Source organism: Gastrolobium bilobum, unplaced genomic scaffold, assembly GCF_033153095.1.
Source record: "Gastrolobium bilobum isolate Gb01-03AN ecotype WA unplaced genomic scaffold, APGP_CSIRO_Gbil_v1 utg3966, whole genome shotgun sequence".
Classification (NCBI taxonomy): Eukaryota; Viridiplantae; Streptophyta; class Magnoliopsida; order Fabales; family Fabaceae; genus Gastrolobium; species Gastrolobium bilobum.
In genome coordinates, this window is record NW_026898636.1 from 278,617 (window position 1) to 301,772 (window position 23,156).

The window sequence follows — 23,156 nt, forward strand, 5'->3', positions numbered from 1 at the left end:
TACTGAGTAGAAAGAAAAAAAAATAGCTTTAATCTTATAACTATGTACTACTCGTAGTACATAGTTAAATTTCTGAAGAGCAAGAAAAAAAAGTAACTTTAATATTATAACTATGTACTACCCGTAGTAGATAGTTATAATTTTTTGACCGCGCCAAACCTTAGATTCGTCCACTATACATTCGCTAAAACCATATATATATATATGAGAAAAACGTTTCTCCGGCAACTTGAGATAAGATTATCTCCGGCTACCCTAAAACTACGTCGTTTTGTTTATTTATTTCCTTATGTTAATTGATTCATGTTTGAATGGTTATGATTCCCTTTTTCTCTCTCTTCCTTCATTACCATTGAACCATCTTTGTACGGTTATGATCTATTAGCCGGAGATAAAATTATCTCCGGCAGCTTGAGAAACGATAAGCCCATATATATATAGGCAAAATGATTTTCTGCAGCCGCTGCACCTACAGCAAGCCAGAATCCGCTTCCGGATCCTGTTTTTTTTTTTTTTTTTAAATCTGTGGGGCCCACTTTTCTGTGTCAGCTGCAGATAACATTGTCTACGGCGGCTGCAGAAATGATAAGCCCTATATATATATATATATATATATATATATATATATATATATATATATATATATATATATATAGAATCAACTTACACCGGTGTAAGAATAATAAAATTTACACCAAATCTTAACCGGTGATTTTCGTACATCCAATGGTTGAGATTTATTGGGAATTAAAATTAATTAATGAGTGAGACCTAATAAATCTTAACCGTTAGATGTAGAAAATCAATGGTTAAGATTTGGTGTAAGATTTATTATTCTTACACCGGTGTAAGATGATCCTGCCTCATGTATATATATATATATATAGGGGCATGATATTCTTTCACCGGTGTAAGAGTTAGAAGTCTTACACCTCATCTTGACCATTGATCCACTTGTATCCAACGGCTCACATTACTAAAAAATTACAGCCCTTAGATATAAGTGGGATCAACGAATAAGATTGAGAGTGTAACTTATACTGGTGTAAAATGATCCTGACATATATATATATATATATATATATATATTATACCTACTCTTTTCTAATATCGTTATATCATAATTTCAACTAATTTTCATAATTCCTCTCCCACTGAAATTGTGATCTAAAGGGGCGTTTGGTAGAGGAGAAATTTTTTTTACCAGGGAATCACAATTACTGAGAATATGGTGGGAAAGTGAGTTTTCTGGAGAAGTTAAAAAAAAGTTATTTGGTAGGCCGAAATATTACCGGGAAAATTGGTTTAAGTTTCTTGATTCTATGTTTGGTTGAAAATAAAATATTGCTGGAAAAATAGGTTGAAAATATGAAAGTAACTCCCGAGGGATATTTTTGTCCACATTTTCGCACCCAAATTTGTTGGTTTGTCGCAAAATCAGAATACCACCCTTTGGGTGATATTCTCTGGTGGTATTCTGCTTTTAATTTTACACACAAATCACATTCCCATGCAAATGAGTTTTTTAGGCAAATTTTTTCCAAACCCTTACCAAATGTGGTCTCCTTTGAATCCCATCCCAACTTTCCTAGGCAACAAAATAAAATTTTCCTACCAAACACCCCATTGGAGAGAAGCATGTAGAGTAGGTATAAAAAAAGTTGGCATAATATCCTATTCCTTTTGAGATAGGATATTATGTCTATTTTTTTCCCATACCTACTCTACATACTGCTCTCATATATCATTTGGTCATAATCTCAACTAACCTTCATATTTTAACTTTTTCATTGAGATTGTGATCTAACGATGTTAGAGAGGAGTAGATAGCATATGCATAAAAAGTAGGCATAATATCCTATTCCTAATTTTTTTTTTTGAAATATATTAAAAGCAAAGTAAACCTTGATTGGAAATAATATACTCCCAAAGCAAAGTAGATCTTTGTTGAAAATAAGGACGTATCCAAGTACTTCCATAATATAGATCGGGTCTTTTTACTTGTAAATCACTTTTGAAAAACGAATTCATATAGTTTATTTTTTATTTTTTTGTTTTAGTTAATAAATTTTTATTTATATTATAAAATATCATATTATTTAATATTTTTAATATGTTGAAAAAATAATAATAAAAATTTCTTATATTCATTATTTTATTTACAAATTGTTAAAAATAAATAATAAAATTGTTAATAAATAAAGATATATATATATACGAGTCTACAACCATATTTTGGGTAAAAAAGAAGCCCAAGGAAAGGAAAGTTTATTGGGTCAAGCCCAAACGGAGCCAACATTCCTTCGATCCGATCCGATTTTGCACGAGATCTTGTTCCATGGATCGCCGGGAAAGCGGAGAGAAAACGACGGCGACTGAAGCCTCAACCTCAACCACCACCACCACCACCACCACCACCGTGAATACCGTGCCGCAAATCTTAGCTTCAGAGGCTTTTATCGTTAATCTGTTTTGTGGGTTTGGCTTGGTTTTAGCATTCTCTGTTGCTAGTAATCGCTACACCATCGATCTCGTCACTGATCCTTCTCGTACCCTCTTCTTCATCTGGGTACCATCCATTTCTCCAAATTTCTTTTCTTTTCATTCATTTAACTATGCCCAAATCTCTTTGTTTTCTTCTTATTATCTTTTTCTGCTTCGTTTTTAGATTATAGAGCTTCCCGTTGTGATCCTTATTTACAGTCGCTATCGTCAGAATCGTCAACGATGCTCGGTAATCCGGGTTCCATTTCATTTCTGCTATATTTGTTCACCCCATTCTTTTGTTGGTGCGAACTTATTCAGTAGCATATGAAAAAAAATGTTCTTTTTTTAATTTTGGTAGTAATAAAGATTTAGTAGGAAATTCAACTTCATTGAATTTGAGGAATAAATTTTTCGAGAAAACCTTGTTCGTGATATATTTTCTATTTTAATTTCTCATTAACCGAGCAATTCTGTGATCATCTGGTTTTCTCTTCTGGGATGTTCTGAAGTTCTAGCTGTTTTCTGTTTTCGTGTGATATTTTGCAGTACCTGAGAGCTGTTGGAAGAGGCCTTCTGGGAGTACCTGTTGGTTAGTTGAAACTTCTGCTGCTTCTTTTCTTTTCTTCTTGTGATTGTTTTTGGTTGATTTGCATGCCAAGTGGCTTTTGTATTAGTACTTCTTTTCTTGTCATGCTGGTAATCATGTCTACACTCAACTACCACTTCTGTTTTGGATGAATATAATAGAAATCAAGGGACCTTCCAAACACATTTTACTGAAAATAATTGAGCCCTGGGATAAGTATCGTTTTCTAACATTAGAATATTTAACATATAATTTACGATCCTTTTCTCATTTTTATCCTACCTTTTTTTTTTCCTCATCTCTGATCATATTTTTTGTCATTCTCCTTCTTGTCACTGTCATTTTAAATATTCTAAGGTAAGTGACTTGCTGTTTTAAAAAATCATCATAGTTCTTGTGTCTTATGCTTTACAGGGGCACTAATAAATTCTTTAGGAGCTATTGCTTTGGGGGCACCTGTTACCATTCAGTATGTGAAATAAGTGGTATATACAGTTTTTAATTTATTTTAAAAATCCGCGTATGACTGGAATCAAGGTCATTTTTGAGGAAGAAATAAAGGATCAAAGTCGACGCTATTCTTCCTTTATACAAAACATGTGTGGTGTTTTCTGTGACTGTGACTTCTGAAATCTTCATTACACAGGTATCTGCCAAAGACTGTACATTGGTCTCTTATGATGTCATTGTTCACAGTGAGTGCCTAATTCATTTCCATTTTCTTATTTTACGGCACCTTGAAGACTATATCAGTGTTTTTGGTTGGACTTGTTTAATGTAATTTGTATTCTCCATCTATTTTTTTCATGATACAAAAAACACTCTCCGTTAAACCTTCACCAGTGAGGATATGAGTGAAAGTAATTCTTATATGCAGCCTTACCCTTGTTTTTTCAGATTTGAACCCTTTACCTCTCAATCACAAAGGAAAGGCTTTACCGCTACTCTAGGCTCATATTTTACAAAAAAAATTTATCTTGTTCATTTTTCATTTTTTGAAAACAAAAATATCATGTATGAAATATATTGCCGTAGTACTATTGGAAAACAGTGTGGCTGCAATTCAAGTATGTTTCAAGTGTGAAAAAAGGTTCCCAAAATTGTCAATACCTGGAAAAATTTATATTTTTCTAAAATGCAATATCAGTTCAAACTTGTCTTTTTTTCTTCTTTTTGTATGATTCTCAATTGTTAAGATCTCCAAACATGTTGTTCAAGTTGTGAAAAAAAAATCCGGAGGTCTCTTTTCAACCACCTTCCCTTTTCCTGATTTAAACACCACTTTTCATGGGATAGACCTTGTTGCTTTAGGCTATGGGCTCATGATATAGTACATATATAAACTAACATCTTGTACAATGACAGACAATTCCAGCATCATGTGTTCTTGGTTCATCATGGGCTGATTGGCGACGTATATTTGCACAAACAAAGTATGTTCCTTGCTGGGGGATGGGATGGGGATTAAGGGTAGAGTTAGTGGTATATTGCTACATTGAACCAGTTATTTGCTATCTATTTTTTTAAGCCTTTTAATTACTACTAATTACATCTTTGTTGTTTTTCCTTGTATTTACATTTAGGCCAAATGGATCTGTAGAGTATTTGATTTGTTTGCCAGCTCATGGAGCAGTTATTGGGGGCTGGTTTGGGGCTTGGCCAATGCCACTTGATTGGGAGAGGCCATGGCAGGTAATCTTTCTTTCCTAATCATCTATCCTTGAATTCATTGACCATCATATGCTAAAATCATAATGCATATGGAAAGAGCCGTTCTTACCAGTGTAGTGTTAACGTTGTTAGTTACTGTCACAAATCTTTATATACAAAGTTACCAACTCATAAAAAAAAAATACAATTTTTTATGCATTTATCAATCCATTGTTTTATTTGTGTCATCTCATCACTGTTCATGTTCCAATAATTTCTTTCTTTCTTTTTTGTTTCAATAATTTCTATTCCTTAAACAAATAACAAAATGAAGAGTGATCCAAGGGAATGTTTCTGAAAGTAGTAAGCATTCCTCTTCTTGCCATTCATCCAGTTTTGATTCAGCAAGGGAGAGAATTTCAGTAGCAGGATGTGCTACAGATGTCAAGCTCCTTGAGAACTTCGCCTTATAGCTCTCTTTACATAATTTTCTGTTTGGTTATGCTTTCAGGGTAGACTTTTACTTACCAAAAACTAGATCTTATATTAAATCTAGAATGTGGAGGATTATAGTTGAGATGTATAGATTACTTTTTGGCATTGTTTATCATTTGATTTAATGTCAAATTATGCAATTCGGTCTCCTTGACTTGGTTTTTAATGCTTTTAAGTATTATATATTTGGCCATTAAGTAAGGTCTTAATATTTTAAATTAATTTTGTAGGAATGGCCTATTTCTGTGAGCTATGGAGCAATAGCCGGTTACCTGGTGGCAATGGTTGCTTCATGTGGCTTTGTTCTTGTTCATGGTAGATCACAGCATGCCAAACGAGACTGAAGTGCCAAGTGGCTGTTATCACAAGCTTACTTTATAACTAACGAGAAATTTTGGTTTATTTTCTTTTAGCTCTCGTACTGTGGATTATTCATAACCTCACATCTCTTTCTCCTCCTCTATGTTTCAAAAAGCTTAGGAACTATAGTGACGTATTATTATTGGTTTTGCTGACTATAACAAATACATTAGCATTTCTAATTTAAATCTTGTATACATGTCGAAAATTTCTTGTACAAGTATGTGCCTTTAGCTTCCTTCTCTCTAACTGCATCTTTAGTAATTTCTAGTTGTGCATTCTAAGCCATGCAAGATATGCTTAATGTAATGGAATTGCCTTATAACATTAGTCAAATGTGTTTCTGAATTAACTTGAAAGTTCTTTGATCAAAGAAGCGCTATCTCTGTTCCAGCACAGCCCGTTGGAATTTTATAATGGTTCTTTTCCAGCGTGGTTTTCTATTTCTTCAACCACATCTGAATTTCACATCAAAAACCTAGTAGCACATTCACTTTACATTCTTTCATTCTCCTATTCTTTTAGGCATGCTCTCTGTATGTTTGAATAATTATGTACTGCCATGTTTTGCCATTGAATAAATCAAACTAGTTCAACCAGTTTCTTTCCGAGTCAAACAATAAACTTCTCAGGTTAGTAACACTTGACGTGGTCAATAAAATGAGGTAATAGTTATTGTCAGGAATGTATTGTGCATTGAATGGCATCATCCCAAATATTGCCATTGAATGCATCATCGCATACTAGCATCCCACAGAGCATCCTCACCTCACCTCTCCTACGTCGCTTTCCAACTATTCCTCATCCACAGATTCTATCCACCATAGTTGGCATATATCTTTGCCCGCATCTAATTGGACAACTTAGAATTTTGCAGAGTTGTAGCTGTGATTCATTGTAAATTTGTAACTTTGATTTATTATAGCTTGTAATGTTCTTTCAAGCAGGCATTGTTCATTTGTACTATAATTGATATTAAGTTATTTGGCAAATTACTTTAAATATAATGCTTAATTGCAATTTGTAACTCATGGTTCTAGAAAAAGAGAAAGGGTTAGATGCTGCAAATGTGCATTTATACCTCCTCTTCTAGTTTTGATTTGTGGATATAATAGAGAGTGTATTCCAGAATAACACCGGAGAAAATGGCTGTTTAAGATTTCTTTTGGGATTTCAAATGTAGTCACTATAAGGCCTTGTTATTGTAATATCAACATGCTTTTCAGGTTTGCTTGAAGATTGCATTGTTGTTTCTTTGTTGCATAGAAGGAAACTTTGCATCTGAGTCCAATAGTACTATCTGCCCACCATTTGAGTGATGGATGCATCATCGACGGAAATACTTTGCAGGGGATGACACTCGTTTACTTCTTCCTCATCTCTCACTTTTGAAAATGCAGGCTTTTTGGAGATGGCTAGAGAGTTATTATGGTTTCTCAACATTGAATAAACTTCAAGCATGGAAGGCCTATCATTTGCATGTTCTTGGACGCATAACAAAGCAATATGCAAGCATCTCATTAGTTTGCATGGTGAAGATATATCATCAAGTGCAAGATCCACGAACTCCATACCCTTTCCTTCTTTCCATAACTCATAAGCCTGCACCCATTAAACATCAAACATCATGGAATTGATATAAAGATGTTCAAAAATATGAACCAAATAAAGGAACACAAAAATATATCCAATTTTTTCCACCTAAGGTTGTAGAAATTACTTACATATTCCAAGAGCTTTAAATCTTCGTTCTCTCCGTAAAAGCCAGCTATCTTCTTGCCACTTATAATTTGTAGAAGGAGGATTCCAAAACTGTATACATCAGATTTAGTGGAATACACACCCTCCTTAATGTATTCAGGAGGAACATAACCACTGCATCATAACAAATTTATGGGAACACCAAAGTAAGTAGTTAAAAATATAATTATTGAAAGCTCAAATTGTGGTGCCTTATGATCATCAAAATACTCACTATGTTCCCACAATGTTGCTAGTGTTTGCTTCTTGTTCATCTTTAGTGAATATTCTTGCCATCCCAAAGTCTGATATTTTTGGCTTCATCTCAGAGTCTAATAAAATATTGCTAGCTTTTATGTCTCGATGAATAATGGTGAATCTTGAATATTCTTGAAGATAAAGAAGACCCTGCGTAACTCCTTCAATGATGCCAACACGCTTATTCCAATCTAACATATGCCGTCTAATAGGGTCTGTGTAGAATTGATGTATGACAGAAGTAATGTTATTATTAAAAAAAATATATCATGAGATTCCAATTTGATTTTCTGTTCTTCTCAAATAGGTGATTTTTCTCATTAGATTTTTCCCCTTCCATTATTTTTGCAACATGCAAAACATATAGTAAATCATGTAATCTTGATAAAAATGATATAGAATGGATATATCTAATAGAATGCAGGCGTGAGCAGGTGTGTTAATTTTCTTTATCCCTTTTTTTAACAAACATTATCAAAAGAATTCCATCATTTAAGACCTTAACTTAAAAAGTGTGATGCATATTTATATTCAAGTATATATAGAGTTTAAGGTTGCAAAGGTATCAAACCAAAGAGGTAGAAGTCCAGGCTTTTATTTTCCATGTATTCGTACACCAGCATATGCTCTTCTCTTTCAATGCAGAAACCCAACAACCGTACAAGATTCACATGTTGCAACCTTGCAGTAAGTGTTACCTCATTTTTGAATTCCTCAAAACCTTGTGTAGAAGCTTTTGATAATTTTTTTACGGCTATTTCTTGACCATCAGGTAGGATGCCCTGGAGGAACGAACACTTATGGTTAGAATCTTGACTATGTTAATTTGTCATTGCAAGAGTTACAACATTTCACAGGAACATGATTTTATCAAATTGATATAGACATTAGAAATAATTTTGGGATGAAGGGTGTTAACAATATAGTGAGATAGGACTAAATTTGACGGGGGAGGTTATATTTATAATTTTTTGTTTATCACCTCTTACAACCAATTTTCTTGTTGTTGAATCAAAATCAAATTAACGGTTACAACATGGCATCAACTGAGAACAATAGATTTAATTTTGTTCAACCATAACAAGATTGGTTCTAACAGACTAAGAGATGGCAAGAAAAAAAATATATAATAACTATAACGTATTCCATATTTGAATAATTATTATCAGAAATATTTAGGCTTAGGCAATTTCTAGAAGTGTGAAGAATACTCAAACTAGTTGGTAATATTTTATTTAATTATAAATAATGAGAACAAAAAGGACTAAATACTTGACCACTTCAACCAATAGAAAAGACTACGATTGAAACTATACCAAAATCACTAGTTGTTGAAGTAAAGGCACTTGAATGGTTCTCTTATTAAGATTTTACCTTGTAAACAGGACCATAACCACCCTGTCCGAGCTTATTTTCATATGAAAATTTATCTGTAGCCGCTTCAATGTCAGAAAATCTATAGACATGTAAATCAGGAGCATCCCCATGAAAAGGTCCTGCAGCTTCTTTATTCAATATAAGCGAAGATTGTTTAGCAGCGTTAACTGTCCCTATATATAGAACTTAAGGAAGTTAAATAGATGCAAGTCAATTTCTTCATGGATGGACATTTTCACTCTTTAGTCATATCAACTCTAAAATCGAAAATAACTTTACCGGTTGATTTGAATATTCTCTTCCTTAGATAGAAGATAATGACCCCTAAAATGAGAATAACAATAGCAGCTATACTCAAAATGATTGCTAATAATTTCCACCCGTCCTTTTTGTCTTCGCCAACCTGTTCAGCTGAGAATGCAACGGTAAATATGAGTTAGATGGAGCTGTTCGAACTATATATATATATATATATATATAGGGATAAACATTTCTGCAGCCACTTTAGATAAGTTTATCTAACTATGTTCTCTCGGAAGAACGTAATTATAACATTAAAAATTGTTTTTTTTTCTCTTTCCTCATTTACTTTTCAGCTGACGTGGAGAGAGAGAAAAAAACAACTTTAATGTTATAACTATGTTCTCCCGGGAGAACATAATTATAAATGGGTAGCTGTAGATAAGCTTATCTACAGTGACTGCAGAAATATTTTTTCTATATATATATATATATATGTGTGTGTGTGTCATATTGCACAAAGGTCGGCTTAAAATATTTTATTTATGTCCGCACACAAAGTGGTGAAAGTTCGGGCAGTGGCCTCGAAATTTAATTTTTAAAGAAAATTTTAAATACATTAAAAAACAAAAAAGGAATCTACACTCCTTCTCGTCACTATTAACACATTTAGAATTGTTATAGAGACAATTTACCGTGCAGTGTTCCTCTTTTACTTGACAAAGAAGGACAAGGTATTTATCTTATAACCTCACATTCATAATTTTTTCTTTTAACTTTTTTTTACTAAAATTAAAACTTTTTTAACTATTATAATAACAAATACTAAAATGGTCCTAGACATCTGTTTACAATAAAAATTCCAACCGTAACATAACTTTTTTTTCTTCAAAAAAATTGGTGACTGCACTTGCAGTCACTTGCAATAGTATAGATCCGCCACTGATAGTGCAAATGCTGTCTACTAGAGAACACATATTCTCCCATGGCTAAAATTTAACTCTACACGATCATTCTACGATCTGCATTAAAAATTAGCGCCTTAAACATATGACAAAACAGTGACAAAGTGATTATGGTCATTTACTACGCTCATGTGATTAAGTTTATGCGTGCATTGTAAGTTTTTTAGCACTATTTTTGGCTGACTACTATCAACATTTTACCTCATTCTTGGTACAAATTAAATGAGAAAAGTTCTTCCAATCCCCTATCTGCAAACAAAATTATATAATTATATAATTTTATTCTTTGAACTATATTAATTATACCAATAAACCTTACCATGAAAACAATATTATTTATTTTTTGATTTATGAATAACTAATAATTAAATAAGGAAAATATAATAAAAATAAGGTAATTAATATAAAGATTTAGGATAGGAGATAGACAGGGGGTGATGATTATGTCACTTTTCTATTAGTTACTGTAACATCCCCGTCTCGAGCCGGTTCAATTTACATACATATGATACAAACAGAAACAGCGGAAGACTTAAATTACAAAAATATGAGCTAACTTTTTCTTTTTCTAACTTAATTCTTACTCGGCGTAAACGAAAATCGGGCAGAGTTTCCTCTATAAATCGGACAACTGGGGATTTTCCAATCCCACTCAGAAGCATTTCCTGATAAACAGTTTATACAACATATCAATTCAGAAATACCAGATATCCAAATATAATCAAATACTCATACATGGGCGCATGCATAACATGGCTCCGTGCCACTAAATCTAACAGCATGCCATCAAAACATAAACCTATCTGAATACTACATCATCATATAACGTTCCTGAATACTCAAATGTACATGCATCAAACTGATAGACATGTACAAAACATATACAGGCCATATACAAAATAAAGGATCAATATCATGATCCATCAAATGCGAAAATACTAAAATACATCAAACACTCCAAAAAGGTAGTAGCCTACAGCCACTCAAAATCCAGTCTGTCAACTGCCTCAGCCACGTGTCGTGTCCCTGCCTAGTGAGGACTCACCGGAAATCTGGGCCCCTGAAAATGTGTCCCCAAAGAGGGGTGAGATTACAAATCTCAATAAGCTCCAGGTTTATAGAGAATTCTCCATACCCCTGGCTCACTCCTGCATGAAAGTCAGATACAGAGTATACAAATACAACATATAACAGATATCATAACAGAACAGAGCATATATCCATATCATATCAGAGATGTGCGCCGTCATTCCCAAGGGAGGACCCCAAGCGGAAATCAACGCACGTGTTCCCGAGGGAGGACCCCAAAGCGGAACCAGACATATCAGAGGCGTACACCATCAGTCCCGAGGGAGGACCCCAAAGCGGACATCCGGGTACTATACAATCAATGGCCAGAGATTGTTACAGAAATCATATTACAGAAGTCATATCAGAGCAAAACATATCATGTTATCAAATAACTCTATATGAATGCATCTATACAAAGCATCTAAATCACAGTCATACAGTCCAACCATAGTTCACTAACCATGGTGGAGCACTCAAGCAGGAAAAGACTCCTTAAACATAGAGCTTACCTCTTGAAGCTTTACCAATACCCTTACTTGTTGCACAAGTTACTTATATATCTTCAAGAGATTCTGATTCCTTTTTAGTCCCTAGGTACACCTAGAGCAAGAATCCACAAATACCAATTAATAAAATGCCATCATGCCTAGCTTTCACATAAGGCACACATTTTATCGCTTCTTTTCATTTCTTTGCATTTTTGCCAATCCTATGCCAATACACAAGTCTAGACCTCTTTATAACCGTTGGTGTTCTTTAATTTAATCATCCATTCCCTTACGAATTTCCAACATAAATCATAACATTTTACTTTAAAGGACCGTGAGCCTAAAATTAGGAAATCAATATATTTTTCCATGATTTCTTTTCAAACCATTTCACTTCATGCCTTATCATTTTCATACTTTGAAACACACATATTTTATTAAAATAAAATATGACAACATCTTTCCCTAAACACCCTATATGTCGAATCCTTTAAGGGAATTTCCAAGGATCATTCTCTTTTACAATACATTTTCCTCACTTAATTTAACAACTACACGTACATAAATATATATATATATACCAAGTTCCAATTTAATTTTTGGGAATCTCAAGCTCTTTAAATCCTTCAAGGACGAAACATCAAGGGTATGTTTCAAAGGATTTTCTTTCAAATTTAACATTCTTACTAACTCATCAAATTTCCTCTTATTCAAGCACATTAAACCTTCCCAATACATACAATAAATCTTTGTGCATCATCCCTAATTACCCTATCAAGGCCGAAATCTAGGGTATGTCACCATGGGATTTTTTTTTCAATTTTTTATACATGTTCATATGCTTATTCCACATTCCTATATCCAACACATCATCAATCCATCATCAATTCAAATTTTAAACTAATTTATTTCACACCAACATATGCTCACAATTTCTATGACACAAACCATCAAAATAACATCATGGAAACAAAGGTTTCTTACCACTAATCAACTTCCCAAAGCCTAGAAAGCAACCTCCAAGCCAAGCTCCATCAAAACTCACTTTTTCTCCTCCAATGAATAGTAACTCGAAAATGAGAGGAGGAATAACTCTTCACACACTCAACTATAGCTCAAATGGATAGGAGGAATGGATTCATTGAGTGGTTTCCAATCAATTTCATGTGGTGGGTCATTGGATTTGGTGGCATATTCAAGAAGAAATCAAGAAAAGAAATAAAGCCCTAAACCCCCCCTTCCATGATGAACTCCACGGCTTGCAAGAGAGAGAAAGGAGTTTTAGTTGTGTGAATAGTGATTCACTTGAATGACAAAGCTTTATAGCCACATGTGACTTTTTAACAGATGTTTTTCTCTCGCGTATTTTCACTTAAACTGACCCGGAACTAACTCAATGCTACAAACATATTTTTATTTTTCTAAAATCATTTATATTAATTTTTAATTCTTACAAAACAATATTCATAATTCACAGTATGATTTTTGCACCGTTTTTGACGAAATGCACTGTGAATCACTAATTGTACTTCATTTACTTATGAAACTTAAACTTATAAACTTATCATTTTCTTGGGCCTATATTGACTTGCTTGGCACATATTGGACTTTCTTAGTCTTATTTCATCAACTATTTGTTTCTGGGCTCTACCGGTTGCTTAAACAGCAGTACAAAATACCCGGTAAAAACACTATTCACGATATTTTCACGGAAAGTGCCAGACTATACAATTTTTTGTTCTGAACTCATATTTGTCGTCAGAATTATCAAATTATGTTCCTAAAATTATTTTGCTCATTTAAGCTCTACCCGTTAATTCACAAAACTGTAAATTCTTCGGTAGAACGCACTGTTCATAACATAGTCCTGATTACAGTCAAAAATACTCGAAATCGCTCACTGAATCTAATTATGGCATTTAAATCCTTAAATTAAATCTCTAACTAAGATTTACCAGTTAGGGCCATTATAGTTACATATAATAAAAATTAAATTATATAATTGATCTAGCTTAAAAAAACAAATCATAAGATTTTATAGTTCATGGTAATTGTTTGTAAACAATCTAAAGCCCTTCAATAATCAAATTAAATTTTGCAAAAGCATTAATTACCAAGAGGAGTAGTCAATTTTATTTTCCAGACACAAGTTTTTGCAATATCTAAAAACCCAAGGAAACGAGATCAAAATTCTCTCAGCTAGACTAGATATGATTTCTCTTCGAAGATTGTCATCAATTGTTTGATGAAACAGCACAAAACTAATTTAAGAACATTGCAATAGAAAATTCAGATGTTGACTAGTATTGATTAATTAATTAGAACACATGTTCGAGATTCTTGGCATGCAGAAGGAGAAGCAATATTTGAATTGGATTTGATATTTGTCGGATATCTGACCAGTATTCTTGAAGGGGCAAGAAACCAGTTTTAGTTCCATTTTCTTGAAACCAATAAATAAAAGCACATTATCTAAAGCTATGGATTAGGTACTTAGGACTAAATTTTACTCTGTCTCTCTCGCTCGCCATATATAATTTTAGTTCTATAACTAGTAGTACGATCGAAAAGAAGTTCAATAAAAAATGGCTAGGGAATCAAAAAGAAGTTCAATAACATAGAAGAGTGACCAAAGTTAATTTACCTGCTGCGGTTGTAAGTGTCCATTTGTCGTCATCATAGGAAACTAGCCATACATGGTAACCAAGTAGCTTCTTTTCCCTGGCATATTTTACCTTCTTTCGGACAACCTCAACGTCGTCAAAGCCAACCCAAGTTGATCCAAATGAACAGTAATTTGTCACGTAAGTGTCATCATACATTACTGCAGCCCCATTTTTCTGAATATCATTTTTTATGTCCCCATAGCTTTTAAATCCATAATAATTACCAAATGCTGGACCTGTTGCTGGTGCTCCTATTGAGTTGTTATTGGGGTTTTGAAGTTCCCAACCATATCCATAGAAAGGCAAACCCAAAAGCAACTTGCTAGGTGATAAACCCTTCCTAATCCATGCCGTGATATAATAGTCAGTGTTGTTATCACTTGCAGGGTCATATAAAGCTGAAGGTGCACCAGTGAAGTTTTGTTTCCAGGGTGTGTGATAATCATATGCATTAACATGTATCCAATTCAAGTTACTTTTGATTGACTCAAGTGGGTACAAATCAGGTGAAGCTCGAACAACTGCAGTCAAGATCAATTCTTGAAGTGTAGAGTTTGTTTCTGCTTCAGATTTTGCAGCAGCTCTCCATTCTTGGAAAAGTTGTCCCAAATTGTCAGCATCAGAACTTGTCTGAATGGAAGTCCAGAACAAGTCCAGGCCCTGAAATCCATAAAGCCTAGCCATTCTTATTGAAGATTGAATGAAGGGTTTCCTTGAAGAAACATTGGTAATCATGGATTGGATGGAAGTCCAGTTTTGGTAGCCACCAATGGAGAGAAGTGTAGTGATGGATGGGTTCTTGAGTTTGAGAGTGTTTGTGAAAGTAGAAAAGTGATGCTCATTTGATGAGGACACAGAGAGCTCAAAGGAGGAAGTGTTCACATCAGCAAAAGCGCATATCAGGTGAGTATAGAGGGCAGAGTTTATATCTGATATGGGAGATTCACTGCCATAGTACCAGTAACCAATTTTGAACCATGATTGAGCTTCTGAGGGTTGGAACTTCAGAGTGCAAAGGAAAACTTGAAAGGATAGGACAAGTGCAATTCTGGAAAACATTACACCAAGTTTTTTCAGAGCTTCAGATACCTTTCCTCTGAGATATTCTTATCTTATTGCATACACACACACTCATAATTGGTGGACCCAAAATGCTGTTACGTATAATTTAATTCAATGGTTTTGAAAATTCAAGACATGCATTTCCCGGTATGTCTCTTTCATAGAGTTGCGCGCTAAGGACTAACACCAAATCTCTTTCAATGGTTTGAGAAGACTATTCTTTTTTCCTTTTTTGGAAGTTTAAGAAGACTATTCTTTTTTGGAAGTTTTAGAAGACGAAGAAGAAGACTATTCTTTAGTCTTTAAGATGGGGATAAAGAAAAATGAAACCTGGTCCATATCTATAATTTAGTTCTTGATTATATATAAAAAAAGTTATTGTTATTTTTTTTTTTTAATGAAGGCATTTATATATCTTTTATAGTAAATGTGAAATTTGGGGTTCAATTCTACAATTGTTCGAAATAAAAGGATGTTGAAATTCGGCAATAAAAAATATACAGTCAGAAGTAAAATAATCAAAACAAAGAGTACAAACTACAAAAAGGGGAAATATCATTATACGACACGTTTAGATAACTAACCAAAAATACGAAAAATAAAAATAAAAGATATATTAAAATGACATATATAAATTAAAGGAAAGGATCGGTTTAATTTTTTTTATAAATTACACTATATACTCTTAAGTGTACTTCTGAAAGTATATAATGTAGTTTGTAAACAAAAAATTTATAAATATAATTCTTTTTATAAATTAAATATTAACGTTAAACTTATAATTTAAGTTGAGCCAAACAGTTTTTGTGATACGAGATGTATTGGAATAAGTCAATGCGCCAAGTGCGGCGTGAAATATAGTGGCTGTACTTGGATGATCTGGTGTGATGTGAAATTCGATGTTCAATGCTGAGGATTTACTTGTCTTTGACAATTCACCCAACAAATTCAGTAAAGTCACGCGCTCAAGAGGTGATTCATTGTTTGGTAAGAGATTCGGGTTTTTTTTTTTTTTTTTTTTTTTTTGACCCTTATAACCTTTTACTAATAATTAATTACCAAATTGACTTTCATTATAAATTATTTCAAAAATTTAACCCCCTCAAAAAACATAACACCAATCTGCCCCTGTTTGACCGTTGACCACGAAGTCTACCCGGGTACACCCCTACCTACCCGGGTATATTTTGAAATTTTTTGTTTACCCGGGTAGAAAGGTGTGTACCCGGGTATTGTTCTTGATTGCTTGAATTATTTACCCGGGTACGGATTAGTGTACACGGGTAAATCTTGTATGCCCGATTTTGGAGTTCGTGAATTATCAACTATCGTTTCCTTCTGAATAAATGAATACAGACAATTTCTGTTTCTTTGTGTGTGTGTGTTTTTTTTTTCCAATGTCTCTACTATATATTACTGTCCTTCCGTTTCTGGTATGTCAAACAATTCTATGTATAGATTTAGGAACAAATGGTTAGCTTATAATCTCCAGTGGTGTTACACGAGTTGGAATGCCAAGGTGCACTAAATTATGCACTTGGGATAGTGGAAGGTAAGAATCTTGGTATCAACACAGTGGCAGAAGGCTTGGTGAACGATGAGAAGTGAGAACAACTTAATTTTCAACAACGGGGTTGTGCAACATACAATTCTTTGAGAATATGTAAAGTGTATAGACACTAGACAATACATAATCTCACACCTTAATATATATAACATACTTTTTTAACCATCAACAGAGTCGATGATAACTTACTCAAAAAAGGATATAAATAACAAAAAGGGAAATAATAACATATAGAGTAACACATAGAATTCATTAAATTAGGCATATAACAAAATCGTGACCTTTTACTGCCACTACCAACACAAAAGAAACAATCCACGATATCCTTGACAAATCCAGGGAGCAACTGATAGAGAGAACGATTAAAAGTATTAGGCCACCAACTTTTTTGCTCCAAGGATCTATGGCAACCATAAGGTGAAACCAATATCTCTGTTACAAAGTCTCAAAGTCTCTGTTACAAGATTTACCCGGGTTCACTCATCCGTACCCGGGTAAATAATTCAAGCAATCAAGAACAATACCCGGGTACATACCTTTCTACCCGGGTAAACAAAAAATTTCAAAATATACCTGGGTAGGTAGGGGTGTACCCGGGTAGGCTTTGTGGTCAACGGTCAAACATGGGCAGATTGGTGTTATGTTTTTTGAGGGGGTTAAATTTTTGAAATAGTTTATAATGAAGGTCAATTTGGTAATTAATTATTAGTAAAGGGTTATAAGGGTAAAAAAGCCAAGAGATTCGCAACATATATGTGCACACTTCTTGTTGGGTATTAAAAGATCCACAACATATATATACGGGACTTCAGGGTCTGCACGATAATTATTTTATTTTCTGACACTATTTTAAAAAAAAAATAATTTTTATTTATTTATGTGCCTTAGAACAGTTTTTAAGAAGAAAAAGTGTTTAATAACATATTTTATTTTTATTCAAAGAATTAGAATTGCGTTTGATAACACAACAAATAATAAATAAATAAAAAATTCTATTAAATATAAAAAAATTCAGATCATCACTTTTCTTTTTATATGGTGGTGACGACAGTGGCTGCGGCGGTGGTAGTAATAATGATATTGATGGTGGTTGCATAGTCGTGGTGACCGTAGTGGTGGCTAGGGGTGAAACTGGACCGGGCCAGCTTACAAGGGCTTACGGCTCGGCCTATGTCAGACCAGATCTGACTTAGTATATTTCGTAAAATAGGCCGGGCTTGGCCCTTGAAAAAACTTGTTTAATAAAAAGGTCGTAGGCCCACTTTCACAAGGCCTGGACTATAAGCCTACAAGCCGGCCTATATTGTACTATTTATTTTAAATAAAATAAGTATGCCTTGAAAGAAAAATAAAAGATATAAATTTAATCAATTGCAATTATTTATAACTTAATTATATTCGATTATATTTTAATAGAAATCTGAATTTATTTCTTATGTAGGAGGAACTAACATTTCAACATGTTAGATTATGTATATGAATATATTAAAAGGTTTTTGGGAGAGATTATACTTACTACAAGCATCGTGATGTGTTTGTTGGATTCATGTAGTTATTTTAATTTACATAGTATGAATTTGTTTGTTGGATATGATGGAATATATGTTATTTAGTTTGAGCTTTTTGCTTTTAAAAGTGACTTAAATGCAGATTGTATGAGTTTAGTTGTGATTCATGATTCTGTTTCGATGTCGAAATTATGATTTTTGGTTTAGCAACAGAATTTGAGTATTTTGTAAAGTTGATTCATGGTTCTACTTCGAAGTCAAAAATTAACAGGCCAACGGGCTAGGCCAGGCCATTTATTTTTTATAAACGAGCCAAGCCAGGTTAGCAGTTAGACTCGTAGTAGGCTTGGGCCAGGCAAAATTGAAATTTTTTGGCGTAGGCTTGGGCTTTTCGAGGCAAAGCTTGGCCCACCCCAGTCCACTTAATTTCACCCCTAGTGGTGGCGATAGTGGTAGTGGTGACGGCAGTGACTGCGACGATGGTGGTGGTTGTGGTGGCGGTGGTGGTACTGGTGGCATAGTGAAGGTAGTGGTAGTGGTGATGGCATGGTAGTGGTGGTGACGCCAGTGGCTGCGGCAGCGGTGGTGGTAATGGTGGTGGTGGTGGCGGCGACGGTAATGGTGGCGATGGTGGTGGCTACGATGATGGTGATGGTGGTTGGTGGTGGTGGTGGCAGTGGTAGTGGTGGCATGGCAGTAGCTACATCGGTGGTGGTAATGGTAGCGATGGTGGTGATGGCGTGGTGATGGTGGTGACGATAGTGGATGTGACATTGATGGTGGCGGTTGGTGGCGGTGGCGGTGGTGACAACAATGGTAGTGGTAGTTGGTGACGGTGGTGGTGATGGTAGTGGTGGCGATGGCGGTAGTGGCTGCAATGATGGTGGTGACAATGATGATAATGGTGGTGGTGGTGGCGGTGGCAGTGGTGGTGGCGGTGACAGTGGCATGGTGGTAGAGATGGATGGAGGCGGTGGTGATGGTGGCAATGGCATCATAGTGGTGGTGGTGGTGGTGACGACGACACTGGTGGTACGACGATGGTGGCGCTGGTCGTGTCAGGATGATGGTGGTGGTGGTGATGATGGTAGCGGTGGTGAGTGATTAAGAGAGACACGTGTTTTTCATTTTGTACTCGGGAACAAAAAAACAAAAAAATTTTAATTCTTTTTTCTGTTCCCCAGCACAAAAAATAAACCGATTTATCCTGGAAACAAAAAAATAAATCGGTTTTATCAAATGAGTTTTCTATCCATTTCTATTCCAGGGAACAAAAATTAAACAAAATTTGATTCTGGGAAGGTTGTCACACCCTAATTGTCTCACAACAAGAATTGATTCTATTCAGCAGCAAACAATGTATTTTTTGAAAAAATAGCAATCAAAGCGACCTGCATAATCTTCTGGGACTCATTAATAGTAATAATGCAGTTTTTGAAGACACGCATTAAAGAGCTACGTGTATATATGCAAGTCAAGTACAATTTTTTAAAGTCGCGCACAATTACGCGATTAAAGGTCCGTTTGGATGAGTTTTTTTCCTTCAAAAACTATCTTTTTTAAGAAAAAAAAAATACTTATCATTATAAGTTTGTTTGGATGTCAGCTTTAAAAAAGAAAAGCAAAAGTCATAAAAAAGTCAAAAATTAAATTTTTAAAAACTAAAAATTTTAACTTCTAAAATAATAAAAGTCAAAAGTCAAATATTTTTTCAAAAATCAATTTTTTTTTTAAATATAAATAACTTTAACATTTATAAAAAATACTTCTAAAATAAATAAGACATAAAAAATATTTTTTTTTTAAAGGTCAAACAAGCAGTCTCTAAGTCACCTCAAATTCAACATAATACACAATTAGCTGTTTTTTCAACAATACACTGTATGTTGCTGAATAGATTCTAGTTGTTGGTGTGAGACAATTAATAAAGAGTCGCGCACACATATATATTGTTCGTCTTTTACGATGCCCAACAGAAATTTTGCACATATATGTTCTGCATCTCGTAGAATGCCCAGCAGAATGACCAAACATGTATTTTTTGAGTGCGCAACTTAATGCACTGCACTTTGTGCGTTTTATTGCACTAGTTTGGTAAATTGTTTCAGTTTGAAATTATTCCACGAATACTTTTTGAAAATTTCATTATTATTGTCAAAGACCTGTTGCGTCTTGTGGTTCTTTCTTTGAATTCTTTATTGTTCTCATACGGAACTCGAAAATAAAAAATAGAAGATACTGTTCATTTCACTTTACCCATTTATCCAAAACTCCACATGAATACATGATTGTAAAAAAAAATATAAACCTCTCGATGATTATTTTTCCATGATATGTTTATTTGAGACAATGTCAATCTATGGAATATGGATATTCCTTTTGCGAGCAACACTTAACCTACTATTTTTTTATTTTGTTCTTAAATTCAACTGATTATTGAGGTAGTAAAGATTAAACTTTAGATCACTCGATTGTAGGTTTTCATATCATATCATGCAACCAATTATCTCCAAAATTAAGTCATTAAATAAATACAGATGAATTATTTTATTATATTTTTTAAGATCATATGAATATGATATTTATGATAAATTGTAAGTTAGGGTGTTTAAGGTGCAACCTAGCCTAATAACAAGACACAATTTGAAGTTGATCTGAAAGGGTTATTTTATAAAAATTAGACTTAGAGAAGTTTTATAATCGATAAAAGTTTATAACAGAATTACATATTGGAGTAATTTGAAAATCAAGCTCAAACCCTAGCTAGTGTGGTTAGAAGGTTATATTAAGTGTGTCAACCTTTCTTGATTGACTTAAATGCATTTTTTTGTCGGGTTTAAATGATATTTCAGGTTTAATAATTTTTTTTAAAAATAAATTAAAAGTTCATGATTCACTGAGTTTTATTTTTATGTGTCAAAACATAAAAACATTTAGTGATGTATTTTCAAGTAATTTAATGATTTTGATTATATTATTGAGTAAATGAGATATCAAATTTGTTAAATAATGTGTTGTCACATTATTAGATGCCATCGTTCTACAATTGGGAAGATAAAAGGCATATCCCAAGTTTTTTTTTTTTTTTTTACCTTCTCATGATAGAAATAAGAGTGAATTATCTGCAATTTTACCCTTACATCAAAATCTATAACTTTACAAAAGAATAATTTTAGGGAAAAATGTTTATCCTTTTAAACGACACAACTTTCATCCTTTCACTCTCATAAAGAGATGAGACCCACACCTTTATTTTTTTGTCAACTCTCTCTTCTCCTTTATCTATCTATTTCTCTCTCTTAAAATGATACAACTTTACATCTTTTAAAATGACATACACTTTACCCATAATTTTATCATCCACTTATTAATTATAGGCCTAAGTGGTAAACTCACAATAAAAGAGTCCAACATCACATATCAAACCAAAACTATAAGATATTAGAGTTTATGAGTCATTTCACTTATACATATCATGCTTAACCCATTCCATCTTGATGTTGGACTTTTTTATCACTCATACTTCAATTCCAAGAATAAGCTTCTCCAAACCCCTATTTGCAAACAATTATACTGAATTATTGAATTTTCTAATTTACACCTTGCAAAACTATATCAATAAAGCTTACCATGAAAATGTAGGCGCAATTGGATTTGTGGAAGCGTTTAGACCATTGCGATTGGGGATGCAACATATCATCATCATTTTTTTGATTTACCTATGTGCGCAGATCTCATGCAGAATTTCCTCATATATGATTCCCCTTCACGAACTGCTTACCTTAGCGCTGCAGCATGAATGAACTCGTTGAGGCTGGACAATGACAGATATTCCATACTATGTTTCGAGGGGAAGAGGAAGTGTGTGGGCACTTTTTAGATCCGAGCTTACCTCTTTCAATTAACTGACCTCAAAGGTTGATGACTTAAGTGATAGTGTTTATAAGGATACTAAAAAACCCTAACCCTAAGCTCTCTCTGAGCTCTAGGCTTCTTGGGCTCTTCTCATACTCTTAGCCCAATTGGGCTAAAGTAAAAAGAGCACAAACCTAACAATCTCTCACTTGCTCTTTTGAGTACAAACTTGAATCCAAAACACAAGACCATGTAACTCACAAGTCATCATTAATTGAAAAATACCACATCCCTTGTCTCAAGCTAGCCTGGGGATCTACCATCTGTTATTAATTAAAGCTCCTGATAATCGGCGAATGATTACCTAATTCGATGCTACTCCACTAAAAGCCTTAACTTGAACTCCAAGATTAATAACACATATATAACAGAATGGTACCGTCTCACCACTCCCACTGTGTGGCAAATATCTGGTATAACTTACCTCACGGTATACATGAGACTACATGTTGCCAAATCATAAGGTATCCTACTTATGCATTCTTCCTTCTTAGGAGTCTTTAGAGGTTATTCCTTAGGAAGATGAACTTCTCATCTGAGAGACATGATTCCCCTCTTAGAATTCCTCATATTGAATTTCGGCAAGAGTTTTGTCAATATAAGTAGCCTAAGGTGATGTCAACAACTTATTCTTCTAGTCTTATAAGAGTTTTATACTAAGAATATAATTGGCTTCCCTAGGACTTTCATATCAAAACACTTAGGGGACGTTTGGTTGAGG

General features: G+C 34.0%; 3 protein-coding genes and 1 long non-coding RNA gene across 4 annotated transcripts; 1 reads left to right on the forward strand and 3 right to left on the reverse strand.

Moving 5' to 3' along the window:
• The first annotated feature begins 2,287 nt into the window (after nucleotides 1–2,287).
• Nucleotides 2,288–5,777, forward strand: LOC133317915 (PIGF/3-ketodihydrosphingosine reductase fusion protein). The gene is made up of 8 exons (XM_061519817.1): nucleotides 2,288–2,569; nucleotides 2,669–2,734; nucleotides 3,034–3,076; nucleotides 3,488–3,542; nucleotides 3,720–3,768; nucleotides 4,439–4,506; nucleotides 4,657–4,765; nucleotides 5,449–5,777. Exons 1-8 carry the CDS (start codon nucleotides 2,339–2,341, stop codon nucleotides 5,560–5,562), a joined length of 735 nt encoding a protein of 244 aa, XP_061375801.1. The 5' UTR covers nucleotides 2,288–2,338; the 3' UTR covers nucleotides 5,563–5,777.
• Nucleotides 5,778–6,833: 1,056 nt separating this feature from the next.
• On the reverse strand, nucleotides 6,834–10,180 carry LOC133317891 (G-type lectin S-receptor-like serine/threonine-protein kinase At1g11330). Its single transcript, XM_061519792.1, has 6 exons — nucleotides 10,114–10,180; nucleotides 8,951–9,126; nucleotides 8,148–8,358; nucleotides 7,554–7,791; nucleotides 7,303–7,453; nucleotides 6,834–7,180 (listed from the first exon to the last, which is right to left on the reverse strand). Exons 1-6 carry the CDS (start codon nucleotides 10,178–10,180, stop codon nucleotides 6,875–6,877), a joined length of 1,149 nt encoding a protein of 382 aa, XP_061375776.1. The 3' UTR covers nucleotides 6,834–6,874.
• Nucleotides 10,181–11,153: 973 nt separating this feature from the next.
• Nucleotides 11,154–14,644, reverse strand: LOC133317861 (uncharacterized). The gene is made up of 3 exons (XR_009752393.1): nucleotides 14,362–14,644; nucleotides 11,739–11,829; nucleotides 11,154–11,218 (listed from the first exon to the last, which is right to left on the reverse strand). It is a non-coding gene; the product is annotated as an uncharacterized LOC133317861 (long non-coding RNA).
• Nucleotides 14,645–14,705: 61 nt separating this feature from the next.
• LOC133317892 (class V chitinase-like) lies at nucleotides 14,706–15,442 on the reverse strand. The gene is made up of 2 exons (XM_061519793.1): nucleotides 14,768–15,442; nucleotides 14,706–14,723 (listed from the first exon to the last, which is right to left on the reverse strand). The coding sequence occupies exons 1-2, from the start codon at nucleotides 15,440–15,442 to the stop codon at nucleotides 14,706–14,708; spliced, it is 693 nt and encodes a 230-aa protein (XP_061375777.1).
• Nucleotides 15,443–23,156: the final 7,714 nt, after the last annotated feature.

Bases quoted from the DNA above. Each gene is read 5' to 3' on its own strand.
- LOC133317915 (XM_061519817.1), top strand. From the start codon at position 2,339: ATGGATCGCCGGGAAAGCGGAGAGAAAACGACGGCGACTGAAGCCTCA. The intron at 3,543-3,719 runs GTATGTGAAATA...TTCATTACACAG, and splicing joins GGGGCACCTGTTACCATTCA to GTATCTGCCAAAGACTGTAC. The intron at 4,507-4,656 runs GTATGTTCCTTG...ATTTACATTTAG, and splicing joins CGTATATTTGCACAAACAAA to GCCAAATGGATCTGTAGAGT.
- LOC133317892 (XM_061519793.1), bottom strand. From the start codon at position 15,442: ATGTTTTCCAGAATTGCACTTGTCCTATCCTTTCAAGTTTTCCTTTGC.
- LOC133317891 (XM_061519792.1), bottom strand. From the start codon at position 10,180: ATGGGAGAATATGTGTTCTCTAGTAGACAGCATTTGCACTATCAGTGG. The intron at 9,127-10,113 runs GTGACTGCAAGT...TTCTATATATAG, and splicing joins GCGGATCTATACTATTGCAA to GGACAGTTAACGCTGCTAAA. The intron at 7,792-8,147 runs GTTTGATACCTT...AATTCTACACAG, and splicing joins CCTGGACTTCTACCTCTTTG to ACCCTATTAGACGGCATATG.